The following is an 18,561-nucleotide window of genomic DNA, read 5'->3' as shown; positions in this document are numbered from 1 at the left end:
CAGCATCATTTTGTATAGCTCTATAAACATGAACCAGAGATCGATAATCATCTAATATTTTTTCATAAATAATGTTGATAGTTTTTTAACCATTTCTTTATATCCTTCTGAAAAATACAGATTTCATCCAAGTGATCTGCAACTAAAATTTGTGATCTGGTGAACTCCAGCACAATTGATTTTACTAATCTTGTAACAATATCAGTAACATTGGCTTTTGCTTTACATGGGTTTTCGGCAGCCAGGACATTATGTGAGAATACATGAAGGATTTTGCATAAAAGCTCAGAAATTACTTCCTCCAAAAAGATGGCTGAATTCACAATGAAAGATAATTCTCTTTGTTTAGGATCTATTGCTCTCTGTTGATAAGTTTGATCCACTGTACCTGAAGGAAGAGTTTTATCTCCAGATAAGAATGACTCAAGATGGGGGCTTCCCTGGTGGCGCAGTGGTTGAGAGTCCGCCTGCCGATGTGGGGGACATGGGTTCGTGTCCCGGTCCGGGAAGATCCCACATGCTGCGGAGCAGCTGGGCCCGTGAGCCATGGCCACTGGGCCTGTGCGTCCGGAGCCTGTGCTCCGCAACGGGAGAGGCCACAGCAGTGAGAGGCCCGCGTACCGCAAGAAAAAAGAATGACTCACGATGATGGTTAAATATCTCCCTTATATAACTTGCTATTTTTGTAACAGGTATATTACTTATGCCTTTTTTATCTTTTGAAAGAGACTGGTATAGATTTGAATTAGAAATGTCATTATAAATGGCATCAACCATAGCCTGGATATCTTTTCTGAAATCACATTTTGTTTTTCACTTCCATCTTTAATAATGCATGTTGCATGTTTAGAAATTATTGACATGATCTCATCGATCATTCTCACAACTGTGTTGCTGAAGTGTGACTGCGAAAGGCATGGGTCTTCTGCACTGCAGTTCAATGGACATATCTGAGATAAAACCCGAGTGACTATATTTTCCAAATGTGTATATGATAATATGGTGGTATATATTGTACAAGTCTGTCTTCGGAGTCTTGATTTACTGATCGCATAATGAACTCTCTTTATCAAAACATCAGCATTGAGTTTTGAGTATGATTTAAAAGGCAGCTTTGCTATGAAATGTGGAGGAATTCGGAAATCAAAAACTTCAGCCAGGATAATTTTAGTTACCCTCTCCGCCAGTGTCTTGGTGTCACCGAGAAGGTCTTTATTAGGTTCCAGTTCACATTCTTGTAAAACTTCGCTATATGCCGTGTCAATAATTTTTATCACTATGTCTCTATCTACTAGGGGCAAGCACAGTTGTTCCTTAGCATTTTCTAGGATGCTAACTTGAACTTTTGAGAATTCTTCCATTATCAAATATATGAGTTTTCCAGCTGTTTCCAACAGTTCTTTTTCTGAATCTCTTAGTGATTTTGTTTGCACAATACCTAATACCCTGTGGAATATTTTGCTTAAAACCCCAGAGATCACATCTTCCAAAAAGGCTGAGGAGTAAACACTGGCAAAAAAACATTGCCTTCTTCTCATACTATCAAAGTATGCATATGATGAGGGAAATGACAACTTTCCATACACAAATGGATGAAGATGTTGTTGACAGATATTTTTAATGATAAAACCTGCTATTCTATCAATAAGAACATTGTCACTGCTTGTGTTATCGTGCTCAACTGCTTCTTGAGACCCAGAGTTTTGCAAGATATTTCTGAATGTGGAATCAACGAGACGCTGAGCATCATCCTTTGAATAAACAGATTCGGTTTCATCTTCATCTTTTGAAAATCGAATTTCACGTTGGGAAATTTTCATCCTAATATCACTGATTAACTTTGAAGAGATTTCGCTGTGATTAATTCCTGATCTATCTTGGAGTTTCACTGTATAGAACCATGTTAGATGAAGAAGGAAAGATTCTAGATAATAATACTCTGATTATGTCTTCTAAAAATGTGTATGGCAGCAAGGTGTTATATGGAGATAAATGCTGGCTTGGCTGGGTAGGTTCAGTGATGCCACTAAAGATGTTCTGAATAATGTTTTCTGCTGTTAAAGTAGCATAGGAAGAAGCCGACAAATCCCCAGAAAACAGTGGATGAAAAGATAATCAGAAATATCTGCTATGATTAAATTGGTAATGTTTTCCACAAAAATATCACTGTCTTTGAGTTCTTTATTATCAACCTCAGGGGCCAGCCCATGCTGTTTCAGAACATTTTCATAAACTGGATTGACAAGTTCATCCACAGTGTCTGTATCTACAGTGGGGAATGGCTGCTCTTGGTCATCATGAAGAATGCAGATTTTAGCTTTGTTAAAATGGTTGTTTATTGAGTTTACTATTTTTTGGGTCACTTTATCCAAATCACACTCAGTGTTATATTTTGGATCGAAGAGCTTTGCAAATAGTCTGGCAACAATTTCTTCTACAAATGCATTAGGATAAAAGTCCATACCTAGTGGGGTTTCCCTGGTGGCGCAGTGGTTGAGAATCTGCCTGCCAATGCAGGGGACATGGGTTCGAGCTCTGGTCTGGGAGGATCCCACATGCCGTGGAGCACCTAGGCCCGTGAGCCACAACTACTGAGCCTGCGCGTCTGGAGCCTGTGCTCCGCAACAAGAGAGGCCGCGATAGTGAGAGGCCTGCACACCGCGATGAAGAGTGGCCCCCTCTTGCCGCAACTAGAGAAAGCCCTCGCACAGAAACCAAGACCCAACACAGACAAAAATAAATAAATAAATAAATAAATATTAAAGGCAAAGAAGAAAGGGGAAACTGTAGATAGAGTAAGGATCTAGTTTTAAAAAAAATTAAAAAAAAAAAGTCCATACCTAGTGATGATGGCTTCTGGGGTCTGTGTGACCCTGTGACTTCACTGAGAACCTCTTTAACCATATTTGGTATTTCATCCAATAGAGTCGTTGAATGAGGTAAGCCCTCTTCACACAAAAAGGGTTGAAGATGATTTTCAATAATCTCTTGAATAATAAGACTGGCCATTCGGTCAACCATTATTAGGCTCTGGCTTTCTATACTTTTCTGTATTGATGCAATCAAGCCAGACATCTGCAAAATATTATTATAAACAGACTCCAGCATATTTTGAAGGGTTTTTTCTGTATATAGATATTGACAATCGTATTTAGTGAGCCAAATCTTATGCTTTGAAATGGCTAACAAAACCTTATTTATTATATAGGTGGCCATCTCATTAAAATCCAAAGTCATTAAGTATTTCTTTCCCAAGCATGAAGCCTCGCTGGGTGGAGGAATGAGCTGAGATAATAGTCTTCTGATGACATCTTCTAAAAATGCGTGTGTTAGGATGGTAGTAATAGCCTGTTGAATGTTAGGATGGTAGTATAGCCTGTTGAATGTTGACCTTGGTAATTAAGTTCACTCAGGTTGTTTTGAAGTTTCTGTAGTATATTTTCAGCTTTGAGAGGGTAATATGAATTAGGCATGAGCTTTCCAACAAAGCACAGTGGGAGTTGGTAGTCTATACTCTCTTTCAATATGCCATTAGTTATCTGTTCTGCTACTGACGTGGCAGCATGTGCCAGATGATTGCCACAGGTAACTTGAAATGCATAGTCCCACAATACATCATTATAAACAGAGTCAACAATCTTACTAACAGTTTCTTTATAGATTGGTGGCAAACATATCCTTTCTTCAACATCCTGTAAAACAGTGACTTGAGCATTATTAAACTCATTCACCACAGAGTTGACATCTAATATGTTCATCTCGTTGAGCTGGGCTTCAGTGATATTTACATTTTTGCCCTGCACCGAGGTGGTGAGATTAAGAAAAATGTCTGCAATTATTTCCTCCAGAAACGTGGCAGAGTACACTCCTGTGTTCATGCCTCCTGGATATCACATGTTAAGAAAGGCTATTGCATTCAATTCCTTTTTACCTGGTCTTCAAAGAGGAGGTAGAGAAGGGAATTTTCCTGAAAATTGCTTACGGAATGGGGTTTGCATTTTGGAATGAATCACCCTACGATTATTCAATGGTCCTGTCAGAGGCTTGCTGTCATAACTCATGAATCTCACAGAGTCTTTACCCTGTCCTGATTCTTTTAATTCTGGCCTTTTTGCTTTTGGGAAACTAGGAGGTCTCTCTCTTGTCCTATATGCTAAATGCTTGTTTCTAAGTGGTAGACTTCTGGGAGGTTGCTGTATACTGCATGACAATTTTTCCATTAAGGATTTTACCAAGCTATGGGAAATAATACTAAGCATAGATTCTTGATCTATTTCTGCCAGATTTTCCAAAAGGTCTGATATGTCATATCCTTCAACTGGTAAGCCATAGTCCATTGTTCCCCTGCAATAATCCTCTACATTTTGAAGTATGTTGAACAGTTGACATTCTGTTGATATTTCATCAGAAGGAGGACCATCTGTAAGGAAGTTGTTGGTTGTGCATTCTTCCAAGAGTATTCTAATAAGTTTCTCACACACAACATTCAGAAGAAAAGCTGATTTGGGGGAGAGCCCTAGGTTATTTCTAGGAATTCTATGACATTGCTGGTTATTTGAAGATAGGAACATTTCTCTTGCTATTTTACCAGAATCTGTATCACAATTTGGGCATTCATCTGGCAAAAACAAATTGAAAACAATATTGAAAATTTTGTTGACTACTTCTTTGAATTCATGAGTTCTTAGGCTGCCAACCAGAATGTCTAACTTACATGCTAGAGAATTTAGTTTATTTTTCTGTGCTAGTTGATTAATTTGGTGAGTAGGAGCTGATTTCCAACCTCTGGCACCTATCTGTCTTTTCATAGTTTTGGTTTTGTTGCAAATGGGAAAACTATGGCTTTTAGGTGTGGACGGTGATTTGTTTCTTCCTTTGCTGTCAAGGTGATGATTTATTCCTATTTCTTTGGACAGAACATGGGTTACTCCTATTAAGAGATCCTGAAAGAGATCGCTGAAGTCAGCCACAGCTGGTTTTGGGCAATAAATATATTTTGTTTTTACAGAAACCACTTGTGTAACGTCTGCCTTTAAAATGTCACTATTTAAAAGGCTTCGAATAATGATCTCAGAAATGCTTAAAGCAAGTCCTCTGATAGAACTTGACCGACTCTCAAACACTTGGGAATGAACTAAAATAACCTTGCTAAAAGTTGCATCTTGGTTTTCCAGTGATTTCTGTATTGTTCCACCATCTTTGGTGCAATCAGAAATGCTTGAAATTATATAGGAAATAACCAATTCAGTGAGATGTTCACAAAGTTAATTAAGTGAAGAATCACTGTTTATGCTTCTTAGAGGCTGTTTTGATTTGTATTTTTTGCTTAACAGCATGGAAATAATAGACACTTTTTCATCAAGAGGACCTTGAAACAGAAAACATTGGTATTATTAACATGCATTAAGGAAAAATGTTGACCATTCAAAATACTGGCAATATTTTACATATGAATTTCACTTTGGGTATACCTCACTCAAGAAATAGGAAAAACTAGTCAAGAAAGGAACTGGGTTTTCTTCAAATCTCTGTTTCCCACCTGTGGAATCTTTACTTCTGCTGGGCAGCCCATTTAGAATTCAAATCTCTAATTGCTGGTTTCTTCCTTGGATAGCTATGTTGCTTTAAGAAGCTGAAATCCTGGGGCAGAGAAATGATTTCTAGCTTTTAGTGTTACAAGGCCCTAGAGTGATTCCAGTGATATCTAGAGGTCTCATATAATTCTTGAAAACATTTTTGGCTCTTCAGCTAATTATCCCATTTGGGACTAAATAGTATATAATAAATAGAACAGAATGAAACTGCTGATGTTTGACATATAAAGATGGCTATTTCATATGGTTCAACCCAATATATGCATGTAAGCATTCATAGAAAGGGAGTGCAGATATCATACTCGTAAGCATGGGTTTAGAGTATTATACCTAAAAAGGATTTAGGTCAGAACACTGGAACATGAACAGAACAAGAAGTTTAATGCCACTGTTCTTATAAACTATCATCAATAATTGTAAAGACTTTAACTGTATACCTCAAAAAGAAGTTGGATCATTACAGTCAATTAACTATGCATGAGGTCTGACTATAATGTAAGAAGTCTTTTTTTAAAGAACTTTAAAAAAACCCTCTTGGAACTTCTGTTTGGGAATTGCCTTTAGAGCAGTTGTATGTCCCAAGCAAAACATCATTTCATAGCCATACCTCATGCCCAACCAAAATATCCCACCTTAAATTATGCCCATTTAATCTCATCTGTAGATAGGGAAAACTGAAAAACACTCCTCCATATAAAAATTATGTAAATGGGTAACATTTTTTCTTTTATCATACTGACCAGTTGAAAACACACAAGTAAATAAACAGCCACCCCAAATCTAAGGCTATTTTCAGAGAAGCAGTGAATGTAGCTTCTTGCGTGTGAGGTTTAAAAATAAAACTCTTAAAATTATCAATGACTTTTTTTTCCCTAAAATGATGCCAACTCTTTATAAGTCAGTCCTCACTCACCTCTGGTTTCGAAGTTCTTGAAATGTGTGACCACAGATATAGTAACATATCTTGCTACTAGATGGATTTCATGTGGTCCCAGTTCCTGATCTGCAAAAGCAATGACCTCAGCCTCTTCGAGAGTTGCTATTTTCTCTAACTTTGGGTACTTATTTTTCCACTTTTCCAGTAAAGTGTAATCTTCTCCACTTGCCACAAAGCTTTTGTTTTCTTCTTCAATTTCATAGCTGTTTCTTTTCCCCCATATTTTAAGCAAGCTTTTCGCATCCTTTTGTTCTTCACACATTACAGAGAAAGGCCTTTCCTTTGATACAAAAAATGGCTTCATAGTTTTCATACTTTCGTTAGTGTGTGGGGTTTGACTTGAAAGGCCATAACTCAACAGCATGGTATTGACAATATTTTCTTCAGCTAAACATATTTTGAGTGGAGAAATGGTTGTCTGTATTTGGTTTGGATTAACAACTGGTTTGGGGGGATCATAGTGAAGCATTCTTTGATTTTTACCTTCTCCCATTTCTCTGAAGGACATGGGGTGCTCTAGTGCTGCTTGTGCAGAGTCACTAGATTTCTGAGATGGCTTTTGTAAGACAGTGCCTTCGAGGAGAGAGCAGTATCCTTTCACAGCTTGATCAAAATGGCTGAAGACTTGAGCTTCACTTCTAGAAGATGATGGTTTAAGGTCAGATTCGAGCCCTTCCATTGGCTCTGTGGTTTTAGTTGAATTTCCTGCAGAGTATCTGACATCTGAAGGTATATTTGAGGAAGTCTTGTCCTTTATTTTCATATCTTTCTCTGAATAAGGCAAGGCAGGGATTTGTGGAGGATCATCCCGGAAGCTAATTCCCTTTGACTTTGAAGTGGACATTCCCATTCCAGTTGCAAATCTGGACCAATTAGCAGTGCAGGCATTTTTAGCTCCTTGGAGCAGATTTTCCTTTGGGTGGCTTTGGCTCATCAGCTCATAGAAATAAGTGCACTGGTCCATCAGTGTGCTGATGATCTGACTTGCTACAATGTTTTCTTCAAACATGCTAATTGAAGATGGTTCCTCATGGCATTTTTCTTTGTCTAGTTTGTTCTTAATTATACTAAGCATGTCATTGACAGTATTAACAGTATAAGTAAGCAATTCTGAGTGGAATGAGTAAAGCTGTTGAAGGGTATTCTGTATGTTTTCCTGGGAAATCGTACTACTTGATTTAGATTCGTCAGGAAATTTATTCAGTGTTTGTAACTTGGGCAATATTATTTTCATTAATGGTTTCCTTTGCACAGCAAAAAAGTTTTCAATAGGTGTTCTCACAATTTCGGAAAAAGCATATGTAGAGACATGTTTAAACTGTAGGTCTACAAATGACTCTAAGGTGTTCAGAACCCCTTCCAAGATCTCTTGAGCAATTTATCTCTTGAGCAAATATAACTTTGTGTTATAACATGGTACATAATTGAGATTGTTTGTTCTCAAGGAACTACGTTTACTTGTAGCAGCAGTTTCTTTCTTGCTTTCTAGGGTTTCTTTACTATCTGTTGTGAACATCTGAGTCAAGAAGCACAACTCTAATTTTTCGAATAGTTTTTCAACAATTTCCTGGCCAAATGTATTAATTTGTGTTTGGGAATCCTCAACTCTAGAAGCAGCTCTTTTAAAATTATGGTGCCTGCTTTCACAAGGCTCAAGAACTGACAAACTTAAAAGTGAAACAGATTGTTCTAATTCTTTTGCTTTCATTGAAATTTCATTCAAAGCAGCCTCAGCTATCGTCGATAGCTTATATTTTTCGTTATCCACGTCACTTGGTTCTGTTTGCCATTTATCAAACATTTGTTTAAAAATATTTTCTTTAGGAAAGATTTTTTTCTAGTTGTGAAGAAACATTCTCCGAAGAGAAATGGGCTTCTGGATTTGCAAAAGAGATTGTACTAAAATATCCCTGTGAAAGTTTGAGATCATCTGAGTATGAGCCTTTTATTGGATGGGCCAAATTATTCTTTGTAGCGTATAATCCTTGCAAAACTGCATCAACTATTTCACTTGCTATCTCAATTTGATCAGAAGGTAAAGTATTTACATTTACCATTGCTCTATTTTGCCTCACCTCTTGAAATTCATTCACAGTTGTTTCCAGAATATTACTTACTATATCCCTGGAATACACTTTTACCTCCACAGTGGGGAGTTTTGCTCTCACTGAGAGATTTTTGGCATCCCCTGTGGATAGCAGGCCTGGTAGCCCCATGGAAGTCTTGGACTGGTTGCCTCTTAGAGTCTTCTCTCTAAGACCTAACTTGGTTTTGCTTTCGGCTTTAGCTCCACCAGGTCCTAGCTGTGGCTTTGTTCCCAATTTAGCCAAAGAGGTAACTTTTGATTTTGTTTTAAAATTTGTTTTAAAACTTGCCTTAGGGCTGCCCTTGGGGCTAGCTTTAGAACTGCATGGCCTCAGATATCGAATTTCATCAGATTGACCTTTAAGGGATGAACTCTCTTCTAGATTCAGCAAAGCAAAATCTGTGTTCTTTTTGAGAACCTTTTGGACCAATTGTTCACCCAGTCGCAATGGAGAAAATTGCAATACAATGTTTTCCAATGAAGTGACACTTCCAATACCTGTGTAAGGATAAACTTGCGGTATCACAGGTTCAGGGGGAACACTTCTTTTTTCTGCTTGTTTCAATTCTCTAAAGCACGATGGATTCATCATCAGTTCTTCATTGCCAGATGCTTCCAATTCTCCCCTGGTCTCACTGTTTTCATATAAAGATGTCATAATTATTGAGAACATTTTTCTGAAAACACTTTCAACTATGTCATTTGCGACACTGTTTATATGTGACTGGAAAGCTTTTTTGTGTGCTGATGTTTTAATTTTAGAATCAGATGTAAAGTGGGGGAGTTCATTAAATGGAGGCCAATGGTCTGTATCTTCCATTACCCTTTGATATACCTTCTTTAAAATATCCTTAACTACACTTAACAAAGAAGTTATTTTTTCCTGTCCATATTCTCCATTTCTAAATATTTCTTCCAAAGTCCTTCTTTGGTTTTCTCCTTCTGATATAATTTGGTTTTGATCTGAGCATTTTGAAAAGAGAGGCAGTTCAGTGTTGTCTTCCATTTTTCTTTGACCAGGCAATATTTCATTTTGTACAGTTAGTTGTGTAAAAAGACCAGGGTCCTGCTTTGAGTAAAAGCTACTTGCCTTTAAAGATATTTTATCATGTAAACTCTTTAAGATGTTGTTGACAGTTTCACTTGCAATGATGTTTTCTTGGAATGAAGTATTGTTTTGATATGTATACATCTTTTGGATTTCTAGGTATATGTCATTTTTTATGTGTCAAAATGGTACTGGCGGGCTTCCCTGGTGGCGCAGTGGTTGGGAGTCCGCCTGCCGATGCAGGGGACGCGGGTTCGTGCCCCGGTCCGGGAGGATCCCGCATGCCGCGGAGCGGCTGGGCCCGTGAGCCATGGCCGCTGAGCCTGCGCCTCTGGAGCCTGTGCTCTGCAATGGGAGAGGCCACAACAGTGAGAGGCCCGCGTAATGCAAAAAAAAAAAAAAAAAAGGTACTGGCGATTATGTCAGCATATTCCTTAAGACTAGCTTGTGATACATGAATTGCAGGTCCCATGTTTTTCTCTGAAATTAGCAAATATGTAATTTGTGACTTGTTGACTGAGAACGGTTTTGGCTGTTGATGTTTTCAGGATATTCATATCTAATGGCATTTGGTTTGATTCAAGAAATACGCTGTCATCTTGTTCACAGTTTGTAAATTCTGATCCAACATATGGTTTTTCTCTAGTCTCCGTATGAGGAATAAGTAGCAAATCTATTCTTTCTGTGGCAAAAGATTTTAATCTATTCAAAATAGTTTAGTAATGAAATGAGCATTTTCCTCACATGGCTCAGGAGCAGATTTCTTGGCATCTTGTTTCTTTCTTTCTTTTTTTAAAAAAATTTTTATTTTATTATTATTTTTTGGCTGTGTTGGGTCTTCACTGCTGCACGCGGTCTTTCTCTAGTTGTGGCGAGCAGGGGCTGCTCTTCCGTGCGGTGCGCGGGCTTCTCATTGCAGTGGCTTCTCTTGTTGCGGAGCACGGGCTTTAGGTGCCCGGGCTTCGGTAGTTGTGGCACGCAGGCTCTAGAGCGCAAGCTCAGTAGTTGTGGCACATTGGCTTAGTTCCTCTGCGGCATGTGGGATCTTCCCCGACCAGGGCTCGAACCCATGTCCCCTGCATTGGCAGGCGGATTCTTAACCACTGCGCCACCAGAGAAGTCCGGCATCTTGTTTCTTAAGTACAGCTGTCTGATTATCATCAGAATAAGCTGATTTCAGCTGTACATCTCTTTCATTTCTTGCAAATGGAAATCTCTCCCTTTTCCTTTCATTCATTGAGTCTATAACAGGAGATTGTTGACCTCTGCTATGGGAAATGCGTCAGAAAATATCAGAGGCAGTCTTGGAGAAATAGAATCCTTTGCATTTACTGCAAGCATGATAGCAGAAGTGAGATTTTGAAGAACAATATCCACCATACATTGGAAATCATAGCAACATACTCCTTAGGAACTAAAAGCCTAAGAATAGCCTTATTTGCATACTCGGGATCCCTTTCAGAGTTTGTTTCTAAATGTCTCCCACTTACATTACACTTAAGAGTGGATACAGCAAATGGGAGATTATTCTCATCTATTGTTTCCTCACAGATGTCAATTAAGATACCTTCAATGGTATCTAGTATTTGACATTGAAGTTTTTCCCGATAATCACTTTTATTGAACAGCTTTTCAACAATATCTTCTGGCCGACCTGGATCAGTCTCTCTGTCAAATATATTCTTTTCATATTTGCCTTTAGTAGACACAATATCTAACATTGTGTTAACAACCTGACTTGGAATACTTTCAGAAGCCACAACATTATGAGTTAAGAATGGAGTTTTTATTTCTTTATCTAACTTACGTTTGATTCCTTGTAAAATTTGTGTAGCCACTTCTGTTGCATATATATTTAATTTAGAGGCACTCAGTTGACATATTGAGGTGGTCTTTCCTGATTTATTATGATCCACTGAGCAACAAGAAAATTGGTCATCAGAATATGAATCTTTGGTTGATAAGCATGGTTGGCTTGAAGCAGTCTCATCCTGCTGTAAAGGTAAAGCCATTGGAACTGTGAAATTGATAAGAGGACAAAGAGGGCTTTTACTTTGGTACTAGCAAATGTTTCTAAATTTGTTAATACTGACTGTATAATATCTTCAACTACATTTATTTTGGTCAGTTTACCAATATTGAGTGTGGACTGAAGTGTACATGGATTTCTGTCCAGTATGGTAGAATAAACAGGGGACTTTCCTCCACTGGTATGTTCAGTAAAAGAGATATTTGCTGGAAAGGTGATAGTATTATACCTATTTTAATTTTCATTTCTATCTGTCATAGCAGCAGAATAAAGTTTTTGAAATATGGTTCTAACAATATTATCTGCAACAATGGTTACATCCGCTTCAGACACTAAAGGGCCCATTGTTTTATCCAGGGGTTGAACAGATGTTTGAGCAAGTGGCTCATCACCAGCATGAGGAATGTCACATAAATGGGACTGGGGAAGAGGAAGCACATTCGGTTGATCAATTAAATCATTCTGAAAAATTTCATTCAAAGTATTTCTTATAATGGGCACGACTGGGGACTTTTGTAGCTCTTTGAATTCTACTTCAAATTTTTTTAATGTTCTTTCGAGTTCCTGTTGCTTAAGAGAATCTGATTTAGTTTCTTCTTCTGTTGGTCTTTCCTCTTCAGCACTTTCTTTCTGTTTCTGCAGGGTCTTCTAGATATGACTCTGGGTCAGCTCCTCCAGGAAGAAAATTTCCATAGGTTGGCCTGTATCTATAATTTTCAATGCCTCTCTCTTCTGGTTCAGTTTCATTAAAGATATCTGGAGAAATTGCATCCAAAATGAAATTGACTAAGTTCTTAAGTGTTTGTTTCTCTTGTAGTGGCTTGCTTATACATGTTTCCAAATCTGGCAAGCTCACGTTTAATTCAGTTTGAATAGCTTTCAAAATAGTACTTGACACTTTCTTTGCATGCATGTATAAAGTCGACTGCAATCGTTTTTCACGTGTGTTAGCACAAATGTTGGTATTTTCACTTTCCCAGTATGTCCTGCTGTTCTTTTTATTTCCACTGATTATAGCGTCCAGAGTTTCTAAATTTCCATTGGCAAACCCTTCCAATTTAGCAAAAACCATTTTAAGGATATCTGAAGCCATGATTTGCAGTTTATTTAGATGCTTTTCTTTTGTGGTTCCTGTTTTGGGGGCAGTAGTTTTTCCCTTTTTGTTAGTCACCTCTTGGCTACCTGGCCAGGTCACATTGGGCACCATGCTGAAGATTATGTCAGAGGCTCTGCTCATTTCCTCAAGAAGCAAAGCAAATGACAGGCTGTCAGTGTCAATATACTCTGAGATAGCTTTAAATTCTGAATTTTTGAAAATGCAATCTATCTCAACACCACATAATTTTGAAACAATACCTTGTAGAATTGTATGAGAAATTAGCTTAAGATTGGACTGCAATGTACTGGTTGTTCTCAACTTCTCATTGATCCTCTCTGTATTTTGCTCATCAGGTAGGGGAGACTGTGGATGGTCTCCTATGAGCTTGCATAACATGTCATATAAGGTATCTCCAATTCTATCTAACACTTGCAATCTAGTACATTGGTGAACTTCCTCCTGCATGTGCTGGCAATGAGAAGGCAAAAGTTTTTGTTGATCAATGCCACCAGTTCCATATGAGATTTTAGACCTTAGTTTATCTGAAGGGAGTAAAATATTGCTTTTATCTGTGTTTCCACTTAACACCTCACAAATGCAAGTTGCTAATGAACTTGTCATAATGTCATTACTTAGCTTTGTGACAACAGAGTCTAATTCATTTTCAGTGTCAGTGAAAAATCCTCTACCTCTAAAATTCTTGGGAGGGCTACCCCTGCTAAGATTTAGATTTTTCTTATTGTATTGTAGTTCTTCCTGGATAGCATCCAAAACAATTTTTATCACTTTAATTGTGTAAACACTAAGGTGAGATCGAGACAAAGATTTCTTGTCAGGCGCAGGCTTTGAATGGGCAGCATGGCTTTCTGGTTTGAAGCGGTTTTGTAATTTTGGACAAACAAATGAGTTCAACTTCTTAAAAATCGTGTTAATGATCTTATCATTAATGTGATCTACAGGTTCAGATGTCGAGCCACTTGCTCCAGATTCTAACCAGGTATGTTTTGTAGAGTCTACACCAAGTGCAGATAAAAATTTCTTCTGTTTACTGTCAAACCATGTTGCTAATGGCTCTTTATTTGGTATGTCAGTATTATCTAGAGAAGTTTGATGTACTGATGAAGAATGTCCGATAATGTGACTAGAAGCCATGTCAAGTATTTTTAATACAGCATCTATAATATCTTGAGCTACCGTATGGATTTCTGACACAGAGAACATCTGGTCCATCCATTCTTGATGTGACAGATCTTGTGGTTTTCCTGAGGTAAGAAGTGAAGCCTCTCTACCATTTTTATAGTCTAAGTGTTCAGAGAGCCCAGAAGATATATCTTTGAGCATCTGTGCTAAAATACTTCTAACTATATTTTCTAAAGCTTTTTGTATTTGATACGTTTCATCTTGGCTGAAAAGTAAAATGTCTTTATTCACACCAGGCTTGTCCTTAAAAAGGTCCTTATTATTAAAAGTTGGAAGGTCAGTATTTAATCCCTGATCGTGAAATACTACTTTGTCTTGATAAGCAGGCTTTGTAGGTAAGTTCATATTGCTTTTGTGTTTAAAACCAGCATTTTCCTTTGTTAACCAGTGATCAGGAACCTGTTCTTGTAATTTTGCTTTTTCATCTTTGATAGATGAAATCAATACATTTTCTACAATTTTGTCTATTTCTTCATTTTTGTCTTCAGAGTAAAGGACCATACCAGGAACATTAATAGGTGGAAATAGGCACACATACCTAGGAGCATTAGTTACTCTAGTGCTGGTGAGTCTGTTGTCTTCTTCAGTGCCAGAAGGACTGCTCATTCTGGAGTGTCTACTCTTTTGGACATCTGTTTTCACTGGTGTCTGATGTAGCTGAGCCAAGATATCATCAAGTAGCTGAAGGATGATCACTGTTTCTTCAGTTGCAATGAGCCTTTCATTATTAAGTCCAATTTGTATATAGCCTAGTATAGTGCTGATTGCTTCCTCTATATAACCAACCAGAGAGGACTGGGAAAAAATATTTGACACTGAATTTTGTATTTCTTCCTTGCCAATCAAATTGGCAGCATCAGGTTCAACACTGGATTTCCTTTTGCTGGCTCTTTGAAGGAATGTATATGTTCGATCTTCCCTGTGTTGCTGATAAGCCAGTTCAGTTGTGATTTCAAGATGAAAAAGTTCACTTTGCTTAGAAAATGCAAGAGCCGTCAGCTTTTCTAAAATCGCATGAACCATATTCTCTGCAATATCATTCATGTTTTCCAAAGCATAGGGCAGTGAAGCTTTTGAAGTTTTTTCTTTTGGAGAAATGAAATGTTCTCCACTGACTAAGTTTGATTTAAAGTGAACGGATACATTTTCTTGTGAAAATTCCTCGGTACATTTTTTCTCAACTGCAGACTGTAGCTTCTCAAGCACATTTTCCATAATTTCAGCAGCTGCTGAGGAAATATCAACACTGGAGAGCAAGTCTCCTTTGTCAGTGTCAGTTTGGTCAACCAAAGCTTCGGCCGTAACAAAGGAAAGGGTGGGGATGGTCTGGGTTAATTCAGACACCATTTCATGAAAAATGTTTTCTAAAATCAACTCAGTTTCCTTTTTTAGGTGATATTTAAAGTTAAGTAAAACATCATTTAACTCCTGCATCTCATTTACAGCTTTTGCTTTTTCATCAGGAGACAGTGGGCGTTCTAAGCCATCTGTTTCAGTGGTAGCATCTTTACATTTCCTTGTGCCTGTTTCAATCAGTGCAACAAGGTGACTATTGGATTTACAGGTTTTAAGCTTGGGGGGTTCAGATTTCTCATTATATTTAGGTTCGGGGGTTTTAGGTTTCTTTTCTGAGTGTTCTTTCCTATGATATATTCTTTCTACATCTGTTCTTTCTTTATGGGCAGAAGATGATTTTGACGGTGCCACTGGTTGCCCTATTGACTTGTCAGCTGCCTCTGCACAGGGCTCTGCCTGAACCATCTATCTTACTTGTTTCATATAGAAATGTTTCACGCCATGTGCTACAGCAATTCTCACTATCAGAAGAGAGGGTAGAGTCATCAGGCATTGGGTATATAGTATTTCGTGACCTTTCTTCATATTTTGTGATGGCTGGATATAATACACTAGTCACTGCAGCCACAACGCAGGTCATTATATTTTGAATTATACTGTTCAATTCTTTAGAAGTTATCTGGAAAGGAGGTGAGCGGGGAGTCAAGGGAAATCACATATGAATTTACTCTATTTTAGGGACAGGGACTAACCTTTAATTCCTTTTATCAAACAATGCATAGCTACAATCCAGCCACGGTGTATAGAGAGAACATAGGAAATCTATTTAGAACACCGGATTAGTTTCAAGTTGGTTTATTCTCTGTGGCTGTGATCTATTTTTTGAATAAGATTTTCTTTGATTCAAAATCCCTTGGACCCTATACTTGTGCTCCTAAGTGTATAGTTATACCACCACCTAGATTGTCTAATTGTTGAATATATTGTGTAGTGTTAAATACATTGCACCCTTAAAGCTGTCTGTCCATGTTATCTTTGTTTCAAAAATCTGAACATAGGGCTAGCATATACTTGAGCTCATTGTTGGTGAAATTTAAATGTTAATAAAATAGTACACCCATTAAAATAAAATAAAGCAGAAAAAACCCCCCAAATCCCTTGGAACTATAAAAGTTTATTGCTGAGGATAAATGGCTTCCTGGTTTAAAAAAAAAACAGCCAAGTGGGTGTCTAGGCTCGTAGAAAACAAATGCCCTGGCAAGAAGTAAGACTGTGTTTATGACCCAAGCAATATTTCTTAAAAATACAAACCAGGTTACCTCTAACAAACTATTTCATGAAACAAATTTGCAGTTCAAACATTTATGTGCCTTTGTGTATATAGCCTCCTTTTACTTAGGCATCCATTTAGCTAGGAGATGAGGGTAAAAAATGAAGCCCCATAGTGGAGGGATCAGCCTGTGGGTTCTGTGGCTGGCCTATTGCTGCCTTCCTCTGTCAATTGACTGTGTTTATATATGCAAATGACTACAGCTAGTTGTTAAAGTTTAATCAATGGGCAACGGTTAGCACTGATGATTTAAGGGAAATGAACAGGCTTAGGTCCAACGAAAGATTATCAGTGCAAACTGTCTTGGATTGGGAGGCAGAGGACAGCTCAAGAAATAAAGAAACACATTAATTTCGGAAGGAAAGAAGGTTGAGCCAGAACTCGTACTCAAAGGGCCAGAAGGCCAAGCAGTGGAGGGAAGTTGGGGCTCTTTTAGTATGAGCTGAAGTAGAAACCCAGGGACCAGACTTGAATGGCCATTTCCTCATGGTTAATTATGCTCACTATTACAGCTTAGACTGGACCAGGGGCAGATGCAAAGTGCACCTGCCAAACTCTATAACTGTTTATGTATGTGTACTTATTGCAGATATATTTTGGGATCATAAAAATCCTTTTGCCTATAATAAAACAGTATTCTTTTTAAAGTTGTTATCCTCAAGACAGCCAGACCAGGAGTGTGAACCTTCCACAGGAACTCTACTTTTCAAGGCTGTGGCTACAAGTCAGTGGCAGCAAAGGCTGGATGCCTGGCATTTTAGCTGTGCATTGTTTGATATCCTGGCATTTGGGCACCCGATTCCCTATAATGTTGTTGTTGCCTCAGAATTATCTCCAAAGGTAGCCCCAGATTGTTCAGGTTTAGGCCAACAATCAAAGTTAACACCTTGCCGTATGTAGCATATTCTCTCCTGACCCATTAGAGAAGGTTTGAGGGACGCTTCAAGGAAAAGCTGTTTTATTCGAGTCCATTTCCCAAATCTCCTAATGCATTTTTTATTGTGATAAAATACACATAACATAAAATTTACCATTTTAAAGTGTATAGTTCAGCAGCATTAGGTACATTGACAATGTTGCACAAACATCACTACTATCTAGCTCTCGTAATGTATTTTTTTTCACCTATTGTGCAGACCAGAAAATGGCTACTGAGTTTGAAAAACATAGTTTGAAATGACAGCATATGGTTGAAAAAGACTTGTTTTACTTATGTAAAATGTCCTAAATCAAACACTTCTAAGAATAATGTTTAAACATTAATAAGTAAGTTACTCACCTTCTTGGTCTAAATTGATCTAAATCCGTTCCAATACATATGAGCTAAGAATTTCAATATATATTATTTTCTTATCACCAGAGATAATGTACAGCAGACCTACATTACTACTCTTAGGGTAGCTGAGAAGAAGCATGTCCAACTTTGACATATAAAATTGGAACATTCATCAAGTTTTTAATGAAGCGAAATGCGATAAGTAGAATCTGATTATTCAGCTCATTTTCACTATACTATTAAACCAAGAAATATCGTTTTGGTGCCAGTATGTCTCAGCCTTTGTGTTTGTTGCACATTCTATGAATTGATCAGGTGTATGTTTGAAAGAGTGTGTGAGTGTGCTACTCCCCTGAACCCCTTTCTTGTTCATGATTCCTCTGTCTAGCCCCAGAGTTGGGGCTTATCAAATTTACCCTCTTCTCTGCCAGGCCCAAGTTGCAGCTCTCTTGTGACCAGGTCCCTTCTTTTGATGGAGTAGCTATCGTAAGACTCTTCTTACTCCCAGGAGAATTAAGAGACAGATCTAGGCATCCTGGCTCACCTGCCTGAGGGGCAGGATGCTCAGCCCTGAGCCAGATCTGCAGGGGTCTGCAAAGGTATTTCCCTTAATGTCTTCCCATTATGAAGTGGGTTTGTGGTATTTGATGCTTTCCCCGTGATGAT

General features: G+C 38.0%; 1 protein-coding gene across 1 annotated transcript in view; it reads right to left on the bottom strand.

Annotated features, from left to right (window-relative positions):
* The window catches only part of LOC132418786 (fibrous sheath-interacting protein 2-like), a 44,123-nt gene that overhangs the window by 8,913 nt on the left and 16,649 nt on the right, over positions 1–18,561 (bottom strand). Inside the window, 21 exon segments of the mRNA XM_069540331.1 lie at positions 1–81; positions 84–125; positions 128–435; positions 641–794; positions 797–1,881; positions 1,883–2,108; positions 2,111–2,478; positions 2,855–3,401; positions 3,404–5,368; positions 6,508–8,365; positions 8,367–8,929; positions 8,975–9,843; positions 10,061–10,137; positions 10,139–10,383; positions 10,386–10,443; positions 10,792–10,923; positions 10,926–11,047; positions 11,050–11,703; positions 11,706–12,316; positions 12,318–15,757; positions 15,759–15,968. Coding sequence (XP_069396432.1) covers positions 1–81; positions 84–125; positions 128–435; positions 641–794; positions 797–1,881; positions 1,883–2,108; positions 2,111–2,478; positions 2,855–3,401; positions 3,404–5,368; positions 6,508–8,365; positions 8,367–8,929; positions 8,975–9,843; positions 10,061–10,137; positions 10,139–10,383; positions 10,386–10,443; positions 10,792–10,923; positions 10,926–11,047; positions 11,050–11,703; positions 11,706–12,316; positions 12,318–15,757; positions 15,759–15,968 — 13,615 coding nt within the window.

Source organism: Delphinus delphis, chromosome X (genome assembly GCF_949987515.2).
Source record: "Delphinus delphis chromosome X, mDelDel1.2, whole genome shotgun sequence".
NCBI lineage: Eukaryota > Metazoa > Chordata > Mammalia > Artiodactyla > Delphinidae > Delphinus > Delphinus delphis.
The sequence above is the reverse complement of the archived record's forward strand: the minus strand, read 5'-3'. Positions and strand labels throughout refer to the sequence as shown.